The sequence below is a fragment of the Electrona antarctica genome, assembly GCF_951216825.1.
Source record: "Electrona antarctica genome assembly, chromosome: 24".
In the NCBI taxonomy this organism is placed as follows: domain Eukaryota; kingdom Metazoa; phylum Chordata; class Actinopteri; order Myctophiformes; family Myctophidae; genus Electrona; species Electrona antarctica.
In genome coordinates this window covers 61,098-76,408 of record NC_136803.1, presented here as the reverse complement: position 1 = coordinate 76,408, position 15,311 = coordinate 61,098, and the positions used below count along the sequence as shown (strand labels likewise).

General features: G+C 41.4%; 1 protein-coding gene across 1 annotated transcript in view; it reads left to right on the top strand.

Annotated features, from left to right (window-relative positions):
- Positions 1-12,249: 12,249 nt before the first annotated feature.
- LOC306917152 (bile salt export pump-like) overlaps positions 12,250-15,311 on the top strand; it is a gene marked incomplete at its 3' end in the record, with an annotated part of 44,263 nt that continues 41,201 nt past the window's right edge. The window contains exons 1-2 of the mRNA XM_079495285.1: positions 12,250-12,358; positions 14,613-14,701. Coding sequence (XP_079351411.1) covers positions 14,623-14,701 — 79 coding nt within the window. The remainder of the gene's footprint in view (positions 12,359-14,612; positions 14,702-15,311) is intronic.

The following is a 15,311-nucleotide window of genomic DNA, read 5'->3' as shown; positions in this document are numbered from 1 at the left end:
TAGAGCCGAATAAAAGTGGGTTCGGCTCTGTAGAGCCTACAATGTGACGTCATTTGAGGTTCGGGGGGGCGGGTACCGTCCTAAAGTCGGCTCTTCGGTGCTACTGAAAATTTCCGACGAGCCGAAATCATTTCGGCACTACAGCGCCGAAACAGCGGTAAAATAGGAGTATGAATCGGACCTAGGACGGTCCCCGCCCCCCCCCCCCCCCCCCCGAACCTCAAATGACGTCACATTGTAGGCTCTACAGAGCCGAACCGACTTTTATTCGGCTCTAAAATAGGAGTATGAATCGGCCCTAACACTCATGTGTCACACACTGCAAAGGAGTGTAACTTGTGTATTGTTTCACCAATTAGGTCTCTGAACAACCACCTGTGGTTCTGCTCTGCTCCATGCGGTGGCAACACACAGGTATGTGATCATCATATCGTTGCTGGGAGGAAACCACCTAACTCAATTGTTTAGGTTTTGATTCATTTTTTTTGTTGCATAAGTAACACCCTTTACGTCTGTGTTGAAAATATTGAACCAATAGAAAGTAGTACATTCTTTGGATAATTATTTTATAATGTTTTTCATTTCCTGTAAAATTAACATATTGGTCACAGAGGTCCATAATTGCATAATGTTTTTGATGCAGCGATGGCTGTCCATACTGCACCACGTCCAAGATGTGCACAGCTGGACTGAGGGAGAACAGAGCTACAGGTGTCTCCATCGCCCTCTGAAGAAGAAAAAATGGCTTTCAATGGACTCCCCGGTATATTATTTAGATACAATTTACTTTTTGTATGTTACTGTGTTAGGGCTATAAAGAAAACTACACACAGTCTGGATTCACATCAATGTGATCTCAATCTCATTTTAAAATATTAGTACTACTCTCTGCAATTATAATGTTGCAACAGAGACATGCGATGACACAAGTGAGCCTGTCGAAATGGAAATAGAAGAATAGAAAATTCATCATTTACACGTCAAGAATCGTGCAGCCCTTCTGCAGAATAAAGGTGTCTGAATTGTAATTGCAGGTATACCAGGATCTGGAGAAGTTGGTCTGTGACAAGCGCCTCCTGAAAGACCTTGATCAGTTGGGCTTATTCAAACATACAGGTAAAATAAAAGCTTCATGACATCGTCATACTGGTGAAAAGTAAATGTAGTGAGTAATGTGAACAACAATATTATATTGTATCCATGCGTACATTATGTGTACATTTTATTATGTTCTTACAGGTGCCTTGGAGGTCTTCCACAGTGCACTGTTAAAATACATGCCCAAGAGACTCCACTTCTCCTACACTGGGATGACAGAACGAGGCATGCTGGCAGTCCACGAACACAACGAGAACATTGTCAAGAGAAGACAAGCCACCCTTGCCACAGGTTATTGTAATACATTTTCCGGAATGTTGTATGGGACATTTCATACATTTGACTGAATTCTACTCAAGCGAGTTTGTCTAACCCTTTCCACCCTTGATTAGTCAAAATAATACCATCTGTGTGATACTGGAAAGCTACATTTACACAATTGGTATCGCTGCATTCAGTAGAACCACACCTTCTTACATGTGTTATGATATTGACTTTTTTTTAATTTTTAAAGCACTGTCTATTTGCACAGCACATGTGACCTGTAAGCCTTCTTTTCTCTCCATATCATTGTCAGTAGTGTGAAGCTACCTTCCTTCTGTAAAGATCCATGTCTACCTGTCCTTGTAATATACATTACAATTTATTTCTAAATGTGACTTAGCTAGGACTTTACAAATAATCTATGTCTTGCTCAATTTCAGGTGGACCCCGCACCAAACAGGCGTTCTGCAAGAGAAACAAAGGGGTGGGTTGTGAAGACAGTCTACGAGCCTCACACACACACCTCTTCCGTCAGAGTCTGGTCAATCGTGCCATTTCCCTGAGGCATGATCCAAAGGTGAAGTACCAGGTGCTGACGTCATCGCTGGAGCGGAAGGCTGTAGCACCAAACATTGCTGCAACACCAAAGCCTCCGAAGGAGCAGGCAATTCTTGCCCACAAGTCAAGTTTTGACCCGAGAACCTGATTCTACAAAAGTCTTCTAAATCTTGACAGTTTTCTGAAAAACCTCATGTTTGGTTCTCAAACATTTTCATGTCAAGGACCCCAAATATTATATGCAATTCAAGTTTTGCCTACATAACAGTCCACAAGGGCACTTCAGCAGGTAAACCACAAATTTGTAATGCAGGTAATAATACTATTGACATCAATCTTTTTACCTGAATGTGGATGTAGAATATGATTCCCTCTAATCATTGCATTGCAATGAACACAATTATTACATGGAAAATTACCCGTAGGTAATTCTGACATAAAGTGGGACGGAGGAACATAACAGTCTGCTCTCACTACAGTCTCTCTTACATTCTTGGCACGTTTATGTGCAAACACTTTGTACATGTTCCCCACATGAGGATCACTCGATAATACTTAGTACTTCTTTATCGCATTTTTTAATATCCTGACAGAGGAGAATAAGTTGTAGATAAAACCATTTGAGAACTCACCTGTCTGAGCAGGTTTTGGAGTCAAAAAGCTAGCTCTCTCTTTTTCTGTAGCTCTCTCCAAGTTAGTATTCAGCACTTTGTCACTACAACCTTTGGTTTTGAATCGCTCACACAAGTCTTTCGCTTGTCTCTCAAAAGCACTGTTGGAACTACAGATTATTTTTGTCTACTGTACGGTAGACTCCTCTTTAATCCCGAAGGATGATAACTTGAAAAATGTAAGTAATTGTTTCTGTCAGTTTGTTTTCTGTAAACACAAGTAGTTAGGTTCTCTCCCTCTCTTTGTATTTACACATCCAAAAATGACACTCTCTACTGTACTCCAAAGTAAAGGCTATTGAAGCCATTCTAGTATTGACATAGTTATAAAAAACACATCATCAATGAACCTAAACCAACATTTTAACCAAGGTTTAAAGGGGTTGTTCTAAATGAAATCTGTCTCAAATGTCCCCATAAATAAATTTGCATAGTTAGGGGAGCAGGGACTCCCCATACTCACACCTTGACATTGTAAATAATACGATTTTTCACATTTGAAGAAGTTCTTATTCAACACAAGTTGTCATTTCAACGAGAAAAGCAGAGGGGGGGGGGGGGGGGGGTCTGAACCTTGCTGATTCAGAAAATAAGTCAAGGCCTCAAGGCCCTCTTTATGAGGCACGTTGGTATATAAACTAGTGACATCCATAGTATTATTCAAGTATTTTTATTGAAGTTTGAGACGGGACAAACAACAGATACATAACAATTACAAATCAGATACAGGACAAAACAACAACACCAGTACTCAACATTCATGTATAAAATAAAAAAGTCTGAAATACAATGTAAAAGAACCACAAATTGTACATTAATGAAATCAACTAACTGAAATAAAATACAAAAAAATACAAAAAGATAAATAAAAATGAGGTGGGGGGCGGGTGGCCAATGACTACATAGAAAATACAACCGCAAAGTAGGTTATAAATGGTTGCCAAACTCTGATATATTTCTGAGTGGAGCCCCTGATTGTATATTTAAGTTATTCGAGTTTGAGATGTGACATAACATCCTCCACCCAGCGTTTGTGAGATGGCGGCGCTGCCTTTTTCCAACTAAATAGTATCAGGCGTCTGGCAAGTAAAGAGGAAAAAGCTATAGCTTCAGCCTGATGAGTTGGTATTTGTATTCCCTCTGGAGGGGCACCAAACAGCGCCGTTATTGGATTGAGATCTATAGTTGAGTTACAAATATACGAGAAGGTATTAAATATCTCTGTCCAAAATGCAGTCAATCTGGGACACGACCAAAACATGTGGCTAAGCGTAGCCGACTCCTGACCACACCTGGCACAGGCTGGATCTGAGTCTGGATAAAATGTGGCTAATCTGCCAGGGGATAAATGTAGTCTATGTAAAACCTTAAATTGTAACAAACCATGTCTAATGCATATTGAGGATGAGTGTACCAGCGAGACTGCCATCTGCCAGGTAAAATCTGGTAAGTCCATACCTAACTCCTCCTCCCATGCCCCTTTCACACGTTCAAGTGATGGGGAAGCCACCCTCTGAATGCAGTCATATAGCCTAGAAATTATGCCCCTGTCAACCGGATCCCAACTCAAACACTCGTCTACCCAAGTACTTGGTGGATTTGTCAAAGAGAAATATTTTCTAACAAAGCTACGTACTTGTAAATACCTAAAGAAGTTTGACTGTGAAATATGAAAAAGTGACATCCATAGTAGACAGTAAATCAGAGTTAGTCGTATTCTGTACCAAATCTAGTCTATTTAAAAAGTCTGTGTCTTTAATGAAAGACGGGAGGTTGGATACCAATTGTTTGATTTGTAGATCAATATATTTAGACAACGGCTCAGTCAACGACTGAGTCCCTGCAACTATAGGATGCCCAGGAATGGGCTCCACCAACGTTTTATGTATTTTTGGGAGTGTATAGAAAATCGGCCGAACAGGATGTGTTTGAACCATAAAGTCATGTTCATTTTTCGTAATCAATTGATTGTCCAACGCACCCTTGAGAAACACTTGAATCTCCTGTGCACTTGAATCTGAGTGTACAATAAAAACACAAACCTTGAAATCAAATGTATTTTAATTGTACTATGCATAGCAGGCAGGTGGTCTTGCAGGCCACGGAGCTGGAACAGGAGTCATGCTGTGGCAAAGAAGAGGTGGTGAAGGTCAATTCACTGTGTGTACAAGTGTGAAACAGTATAATCTTAAATCTTCTCATGTCCCTTGATGTATATGACTATTTACAGCACAGTTAACTACAGATTTGATCTGACTGTAGAGCACTTTGGTTGACCACTGGTCTTTGTAAAGAGTTTGAGTTGATTTACTCACCATCACAGTCCATGAAAGAGGTCCTCAGCGTCAACGAATCCTCTGTATGTACCATCTGGGCTCGGGTATTTCTGTCTCACCTGGTGAATGGACACGGGAAGAATGGGGTACCTTGATGTTAAATTGGCATGTTTTCTAAAATGTAAAAGGAAAAAATACATAAGTGTGAAGTAATGTAATACATCAAACCTGGTTAATTACACACGCTGGCAAAGGAATACGGTAATGTCTGCCGAGCTTTTCCCCTTGTAATATCCATTCCAGTGTTATTCTATACCCAGCCAAACGATACTGCAGCCTACAGTGAGAAGAGAAGAAAAGTTGGAAAGCTGAATGTGTAAAAATGTGTACTCTCACACTGTAACAGTCAGCATGCAGTGCCAGTTGGTGCCACAGGGTGGTGCACTGCATGCTATCTGTAAGTGTGTGTGTGTACATCATTTTTGTTTTGATTGTATTGCTGTATTGTGCTTTGGCAATGTAAACGTATGTTTTCTCATGGCAATAAAGCCGTGTGTGTGACATGTGTATGTGTGTGTGTGTGCACATGTTATGCCCAACACACACTTGTCAAAATTCTATTTTTGCAATGGCCATACATTATATTGTTCCTGGAAGGTGGTCCAAAATGGATCATAACAGGTTTGATGATTGAAGAATTTATTAACAGTTTGCAGAATTACAGTACATTTCAAGCACAAACTCAATACAAAGGCTGTTAACTGTGAGTGGACGACCCAATTAAGCATTACACTTGTTTCCAATAGGGTCCACCATGTTCAAATCATCAAAACATTTAGAGACGTACAAATAGACACTTCTATAGACAGAACAGGAATTCATCATTATGTATTAGGTATGTAACTGACTGTACAAATGGACCCGTAGACGTAGGGGGTCCTTGCAAATAAATTGAGAACCACTATGTGCCATAGTGTGTGATAGTAAATCGGTGTCATACAGACATAAGTTATGATTCCAGTAACGCCAATCTGGGAATTGATTGATTGATTGAAGAATTTATTAACAGTTTGCAGAATTACAGTACATTTCAAGCACAAACTCAATACAAAGGCTGTTAACTGTGAGTGGACGACCCAATTAAGCATTACACTTGTTTCCAACAGGGTCCACCATGTTCAAATCATCAAAACATTTAGAGACGTACAAATAGACACTTCTATAGACAGAACAGGAATTCATCAAAAAGGAGGTAAAAAGGGAAAATAAATATATACAGTGAGGGGAAAAAGGGGGGGGGGGCGGGGGGGGGGATTCAGATTTTACGGGGGCCAGTTTCGAATTGCAGCCATCCGTAGGTGCCCTTTGAGAGCGGTTTTGAAGGAGTCAAGGGATTCGCATGTCTTAATGACAGTTGGTAGGGCGTTCCACATTTTGGTGGCATAGGAGCGAAAAGAATTTAGTCCCTTGTTTGTGCCGAATCTGGGTTGTACATGGTTCGTTGCACTCCCTCTGGTGTTGTGGGTGTGGACTTCGTTAACATTAAGGAAGTATCTAGACAGGTACATGGGTATCTTGGTGGTGTATCGAATCTTGTGGACCAGACCCATTGCAAGATGCTGTACTCTGTCGTCGACCCTAAGCCATTCCAGCCTGTCGAAGTGGGCAGGGGTGAGGTGGGTTCGGGGGGCTAGATCAAGTAGGAGCCTGACCAGTTTGTTTTGGGAAGTCTGGAGCCTGGTTTTAAGGGCCTTTGAGGTGCTGTGGTACCAGGAGGTGCATGCATAGTCAAAGAAACCCTGTACAAGGGCTCCTGTTAAGGTCTTCAAGGTGTTTTTGTTGACCAGTGAGGAGATCCTGTAGAGGAATCTTGTTCTATGGTTGACTTTTTTGATTACGTTGGTGGCCATTTTATCACCGGAAAGATTAGCCTCCAGGATGGAACCTAGGTAGGTAATTTCATCTTTACGTGTGATAACATTGTCACCCACTCTAACCAAGAAGTCATTTGCCTTGCTGAGATTACTAATAGAGCCAAAGAGAATGGATTCAGTTTTTCCCAGGTGTAAAGATAGTTTGTTATCAGCGAGCCAGGTGCAGATTCTACCGAGTTCAGAGCTGAGGGCATTTTCAACCTGCAGTTTGTCCCTGTCCGAGACCAGCAGTGCTGAGTCATCTGCGAACAGGAACAAGTTGCAGTCACAGGCTGAAGTCATGTCGTTTACATATATTAGGAACAGTAGAGGCCCTAGTATGCTTCCTTGTGGAACGCCACAGCTCACTGGGAGGGGGGGGGGACAGTGTTCCGTTCACTTCCACCATCTGTTCTCTCCCCTCCAGGTAGGATTGCATCCAGCTCACTGATGTGCTATCGAAACCAATTGCTTTTAGCTTGTTAACCAGTATGGAGTGGTTCACGGTGTCAAAAGCCTTTTGGAGGTCCAGCATGACCATGCCACAGTATTTGCCAGCGTCCACCTCTTGTTTGATGTGGTCGCTCAAATAGAGGAGGCATGTGTCAGTGGAGTGGGATGTTCTGAAGCCAGATTGGAACTCGTACAATAATTTATTAGTGGCAAGATACTTTTCAACCTGTTCATAGACTATTTTTTCCATCACTTTCGAGATGGAACTAAGAATAGAAATAGGGCGGTAGTTGCCGGGGTCTAATTTACTCCCTTTCTTGTGCAAGGGGGTTACTTTGGCCAGTTTGAAATCTTGGGGGACCTGTCCCTGTTTGATGGAGAGGTTTACTATGTGGGTGATGACTCTTGCACTGGGTGACGTCACACACACACACACACACACACACACACAACTTACTTGTCAGTCAGTCTCCCTCCTGGTCCAGCAGGCTTCGGCTGTCTCTTCCAGTTGATTTTTGGGATCCTAAAATATGTCCCGAGTACACCTCGATCTGGGTGGGCATGAAAGCTGGTGTGTGTACACCAGAGCTTTCCTCTTCTCTGCCAGCATCCAAATCGTCAAAAATAAATTGGGCACGGGTCCACTCTCTGCAGCACAGCTACTCGGGTTCTGTTGGCATCGCGCTGGGAAACGTCCACACAGACAGTGAGCATTGCTGTCAGCCCTCCTGGGTCTGTCCTCAGAGGCAGCAGTCGCTGCAGCTGAGGCCGCCTCAGCTTCCCTCTGTTCTATGTCCCGCTGCTCCATTTCTTCCTCGGTATATTCAGGTTCATATAAATAAGGCTCTACAGTGGATTCTGCCAACATGTTGAAAAACTCCTCGTCGTCCAAATAGTCCTCTGGACTCTCTGGAGCAGCCATAGCCAACAACAACGTGTTCTAATACTACTACTCCATCTCCTACTACTACTCCGTCTACTACTACTATTTCACCACCGCAGATATCTTCCAGTTCGACCGCAATCTAATGGAAGAATTCACGCCGATCATCATCGAAGCAGAACGGAGGTATGTCGTAATAAACTAAAGCTACGACCACATGCATTTCCTTTCAAAATACATGGTTGTTGTTACACGTGGTTGTTGTGATGTCAATTTGACATATTACCGAGTGTCTCTGATGCTTACAGCTAAAGACCTTTTTGCTGTTTGTAACTGGAACACCCTCCACATAAACACCACCATTTTTCCTAGCTCCCTAGCTCTAGGTCCATATCCTTACATTTTTCCATATCGAGCTTGCAAACTACAAACCAAACAAAAGCATTTAAAACCGGGAAAGCATCTGTATTAGCATTGGCTATTCAAAAATAGCAGATATACAAGCTCAGTGCGTCACTTGGTGCCGTGCTGCGAGCTTGTACATTTGCTATTTTTCAACATTTTTGCAAAAATGAAAAACCTTATTGTTTACCATATTGTCTCATGATTGCATAATACTTTATTTGATGCAGGAGCTGAGGTCTCTCTTCGACTCAAGAGATGAAGAAGTGGCTTTCAAGGAACTCCCATGAAGTATACAGTATATTATATAGATACAATTTACTTTGTATGTTGCTGACTGCTGTTGTACACAATCTGGATTGATAAATCAATGTGATCTCATTTTCAAATATTAGACATGTACTACTCCTAAGCCTTTACCAATATTGTCGTGCTTTTACTGAAGTAGATTTTAAATTCTGGACTTTTACTTGTAACAGAGTATTTCTATATAGCAATATTGATACTTTTTCTTCTGGGATTCTTGCACACTGTCTGATTTTTGTAATCTTGAGTAGAGGACAAACTTTGCCTGTGTGGCCTTGTTTTTTAAACCTTATGTTACAGTACAATAAAACACATTCACTGAAATAAAGTCAGACTTATTTCCATTGTGGTCTTGTTTGTACATGTGAATGATTTGTATCTCGGTGGCCTTTGATGCAATATCATGACAGTTTGAGCCTCAACGAGTATTAGGAATTGGTCAAAATGTATAAATAACATACGCCTACATGAGACAACAGATAAAACAAACGACATCAAATCAACTATCTTTTAATAGTACTGATTTACATAAATCTACAGATATATATATATAAAAACAGGGGTCTATGGTTGAACTGGAAACTAACAAACTAGATGTTCTATAGTCAGAGGTCACTGAAGCAGGTGGTTTTTCAGGCTTTCTGCATGATGACACGTCGCTGGAGCTGCTTCTGGCCGAGACAGGACAGGACAGGAGCAGACGCACATGCTGTGGTGAGAGAAGACGTAGAGTCAGTAATGGTGAAAGCACTCAAGGATTACTGGAATGGACGATTGAGTGTGTAGGCTATGTACAGTATGTTTCATGTAATACAATACTGTTAAGTTTACTGACCAAATGAGTAGGTACAACTGAGTATCACATATCAATCATAATAATAAGCAGAATTGGCAACCTGACTGTAGAAAGTAAAGTACAGTAAAGAACTTGGGGGTCATTATTCTGAATTGAATTTTAATTCACACAATCATGTTACCAAGATTGCCTTTTTTCACCTTTAGAAATATTGTATGAATCAGAGCCTGTCAGTCATTAGATGATGCAAAAACACTGATCCACGCTGTTGTTTTTTCTGGGCTTGATTACTGCAAAGCACTTTATTCTGGACTGCCAAAGAAAACAACTGACAGATTACAACTTGCGGCAGCCAGAGTTTTAACTAAAACTAAGAGTGTCACGGCATTAGCTAAGATTGCCTTCCAAAGTTTTCAGGAGTAGCCCGTTTTGTACAAAATGCTGTACATGTCCTGCTCATCCAGAATTCTATCCTCAGAGATGCTATGAGTGATCTGGCTCTGCATTTCCTCAACAAAATGAAGAAAATTGTTGCAAGAAACAAAACAAAAAAACATGTTTATATACTCCTAAACATTTTGCCAAACATCACACACACTCCTATCTTCCTGGTGGAGACCTGTGCCCAGAAGGGCACTTTTTCTAGTTTTAGGATTGATTTTACAATTATTTGACTTGTTTATAAAGCTCTCAATGGTCTCGCATCTGTGACCTTCCGACCTACATGACTGCCTGCCTAGATATGTCCCAAACCGCCCCCCTCAGGTCCTCACAGCTGGCTTGCTCGATGTGCCTAACAAATGGCAACAAAAAAACACAGTGAAGCAGTTTTCAGCGTGTGTGTGTGTATGTGTCTGTGTCTGTGTGTTTGTCTGTGTGTCTGTCAGAGCCGGACTTACCGTTGGGCTAGGGTGGGCTGAAGCCCGGGGGCCCCCGACTAGGGGGGCCCCAATTGCGGGACACGCGCTCGGCCAAATTGCGGGACACGCGCCCCAAGGGGGGCCCTCAAATTTGCTCCAGCCCGGGGGCCCTCAGCAAGGTAAATCCGGCTCTGGTGTCTGTGTGTGTGTGTGTGTGTGTGCGTGCGCGTGTGTGTGTCTGTGTGTGTGTGTGTGTGTGTGTGTGTGTGTGTGTGTGCGCGTGTGCGCGTGTGCGTGTATGTGTGCGTGTGTGTGTGCACGCGTACGTGTGTGCGTGCGCGTGCATGTGTGCTGGTGCATGGTGTTGAAAACGTACTGTAGCTGACATCAGTGAACAAAAAGAGAAACAAAACAAAAGTGTTCTTTCATGTGAAGTTGTACAGTAGATGTACAGTATACAGAACAACGCCCAGGAAATCCTGAGGAAGGCCAGATTGCTCGGCCGTAACGTTGCACCTCAATGTACCAAATGTCTTTTAACCCATTCTAACGAACGGGTGTTTGGTGTTTCTATAGCATTCTGTCATAATGTTAGCTATTGAAAAATAGCAGATCTACAAGCTCGTAGCGCGGCACAGATCTGCTATTTCTTTTTTTGAAAAATCGTGAAAATGTGGTGCAAATCTTTGAATGTATATATTTTTTGAGAGCGAACGTTTTTTTAACTCAAATCTTTTCTCCTGGGGGGAGGGGGGGGGGGGAATTACATATTTTCAGATGGGGGTCGGCGGCCAATTACATATAATTTTTGGGGTCCTTGAAATTAAATACTGAGAACCATACACTGATATAGAAACATGACGTTTTTTTAGAAAATTGTCATGATTTTAGAGGACAATCTTTTCAATTTCGACGTCAGGCCTAAATGTGTTAACCCATTCTGACCTGAGATCAGATTATATAAATGTCTTCTACATCCTGACAGTTTTCTGAAAAAGCTATGTTTCTATGTCAGTCGTTCTTCGATCTTTCAAAAATAACAGACATACAAGCTCGTAGCGCGCCACTCGGTGGCGCGCTATGAGCATGTAGATCTGCTATTTTTCAATAGCTAAAGCATAACATAATGCTAACACCAAAATGGGTTAACTGGTGCTTCGTCCTGTCCTGCATCAGTGACAACTGGATAACAAAGCTGCAGAAAGTGCCACGAAGATGTTGTGAGTATCTGACAAATATCGAGATAATATGCTATGGGGCTTTTACAATAGATATTCATTATCATTATTGATGGATAATTTTGAGTTATTAGATCTGTAGATCTGTTATTTTGTGGGATTTGGTTATATGTTCCCAATAATCTTCATGCCCTGTGTGCCACTGAGTTACATCTCATTTCTGCCCAACGTTTAGATAAGTATTAATTCTTCCCCCCAGCTGGCGGGAAGATAAAGTATTGTTTTCTCCTGTTTGCCAAAACACCCAGCGTATCTGTTGGAAAACATGTTATTTGACCTTGTAGCTAGGTAGACTTCATGTCTCCCTCGCTCTCCTATTTGCGTCTTAAAGACATTATATTAGTCGGCACGGCCGTCATTTTTAGGGTGCCAAATACACCTCCCAGCTATAGGTGCCGCTATTATTCACTTTTGATTACCCTCTGAACTCCAAATGCATTACTTCCCCATGTGAAAAGGATGTTATGACTTATGTAGTATAAAATGTTGTCACTGATGATGTGTCAGGGAGAGATCGTTTTAACGCTGTACGGACCTGCCATTTCTCTCCCGATGTGATTTGTAATATATATCAAATGGAAAATCATTAGCTCTGGTGTGACTTCTCTTCTTCCGTGTCTGGTGTCAAACTCATTCTGAGGTATTCTGGTATACTCTGATACTTTTACTCTCTGCCTAATTCTCTCCTTTTAGTATTATAGTTTTCCTCTAAAGTATTTATCCTTAAAAGGTATTACTATAGAGTTACAGTTGAACATTATAACAGTAAAGATAAAGTTAATATTCACTGGTTTAAAAGGTTTACAGTCCTTAATGCTGACTGGAGTATTTGTACTCTATTACATTCTTACAAATTCTCCTCCCCGGTACTCCTCCAGAGTCCAGATGATTGATTGGTCTTCGATCCTTCCCTTATCCTAAATTTATATGCATCAATTATAGTCGCCTGTAATTTTCCCATGCAAGTACAAAAAAATGAAATCATGTGAATATCCTGACGATGAGCTGAAGTATATATTTGCACAACCTAGCAGGTCACTGGCCTCTCTTTGGCAACACAGACCGCCAGGGCACTTACCTCCGCACGCACGCACGCACGCACGCACAGACGCACGCGCGTGCACACACACACACACACACACACACACACACACACACACACACACACACAGCCATCTGACCCCGAGTTCCAACACAGCCTTAACCCACAATAACAGCACGTGTCGGTGGTACAGGGCAACAAACCTTAGATCTGCTGTCCCTCCATACTGCTGTGGTCTGTGGTGTATAGGTGACACGCTGTCCCTCCATACTTCTGTGGTGTCCCTCCATACCGCTGTGGTCTGTGTCACCCTCCATTCTGCTGTGGTCTGTGTCACCCTCCATTCTGCTGTGGTCTGTGTCACCCTCCATTCTGCTGTGGTCTGTGGTGTCCCTCCATTCCGCTGTGGTCTGTGGTGTAGCTGACAGGCTGACAGGCTGACCCTCCATTCTACTGTACTGTGGTGTAACTGACAGGCTGACAGGCTGGCTCCCTGGTCATAAGGACCGCTGTTTGGATTGGGGTTGCAGACCTTGATGCAGTGTTGACCATTTCGAAAAGGACTCGGTTCAGGAAAAAGGGAACGTGTGCCGGTAAGTTCATATATATATATATATATATATATATATATATATATATATATATAAATTAGCAGACAACCAGAGACCAGAGACAGCTATAGAGAGAAGAAGGTTGGAGTAAGTTAAGTAACAGTTTCAAAAAGGCAAAGAAATCTGAAGAATATTTGTGACTAAATTTGACTGAGGGACTGCCATTGGATTTTTTTTGAATTTTCATTGTTTTCGTGTCATGAAAGCAGGGAATCATAGCTTCAAATTGACATATTGGTTGTTCAGTTTGACCCACCAGTTTTGGAGATATGGCTTATAGAGTAATGTCTTGCAGAGAAACAGCGAGTTGACAAAACAGGCTGTGGTCTCTAACATTACACCTAGCTAGTAGCTACATGTTTAAGCGTTTATTTCATATTTACATGTCTTCTGTGGTCTCTAACATTACACCTAGCTACATGTTTAAGCGTTTATTTCATATTTACATGTCTTCTGTGGTCTCTAACATTACACCTAGCTACATGTTTAAGCATTTATTTCATATTTACATGTCGATTTCAGCTCTGACACTTATTTCAGACATGCTCTAGTATGTGAAGAGTCTGCCTGTGATATTAACTCATTTTGGAAAAAAAAGAAAAAGAAAAAAAACGTTTTTCTCTGGTGAAAAGCTGGAATTTGCGCGATGGCATGGCTCTCAGTCAAATCTGGTCATCACATATATTAATTTACTTATATTGATCCTACATTCATTGATGCCAGTTTGTTTATTGTTTATTAAGATCCTGGGGTCCGACACGGACAAACAAAGGCTTTTATTACAAAATGATCAATATGTGGAGCTTGGAACAACATACTTTCAGATGGGGGCCAAATACAGATAATTCTAGGGGTCCTTGACATTAAATAGTTTGAGAACTGTTATATTTTGTGGACAGTTATGGATGTGGCTGTTAACTGTTATGTGTCTGTATAGATGTGGCTGATGTGGCAAACTGTTATATTTAACCCATTTTGGACTGAGGTCGATTCAAAAAAAGGCTTCAAAATGATCTCTATTGGGCCACTGACCCCAATCTCAAAATATGTAGTTCCAGGGACCCTCCTCCCAGAAGCAAATATTTTAGTAAAAAAAGATTTGCGCCACATTTTCACGACTTTTCAAAAATAGCAGACCTACAAGCTCGTAGCGCGCCACCGTATGAGCTTGTAGATCTGCTGTTTTTCAATAGCTAAAGTATAACATAATGCTTAAAACACCACAATGGGTTAAATTATAGATGTGTCAGGATGCCGGCCGGGTCAGTGAAGCTACGAAGCATCAAGAAGTTGGGACAGGACAACGATGGCTACCAGCTGTCCGATGAAGGTACATTTATATATTATTATATAATATAATATTAATGAGATTAATATATCATATACAGTGTTGATTTTGACAGCAACATTTTTGATTTTAGTCATTTATAGTCTCTTGAATAGTTTTCATTTAGTTTTGGTCATCACATTTTAGTCACCTGGAATGTTTTAGTGTTTATAGTCTAGTTTTAGTCTAAAATGTATTTTGGCGGGCATTGCTGCCTCCATGATGACTGATTTTACACTTACAATAGCCAATCTACAAGCTCACAACACGTCACGCTGCGACGCGTTGTGAGCTTGTAGATCGGCTATTTTCAGCATGCAACTAATTGTAAAATCACTTATACTGGATCTCTTGTCCACTAGTCCCTTCCTAACATTTTACTCTAGTTTTTAGCTGTTGACGAAATTGTCAGTATATTAGTCTTAGTCTTAGTCGTCACAGCTTAGTTTTCATTTAGTTTCCATTTAGTTTCCGTCAGTGAAAAAAGGTAGTCGACGGACATTTTTCGTCTTAGTTTTAGTCGACAAGTTCACACACCAATGGTGGCGAGCTCACACCGACCGACTCACTGGAGGCAATGTAGGGTTCAGTGTCTTGCCCAAGGACATGTGGA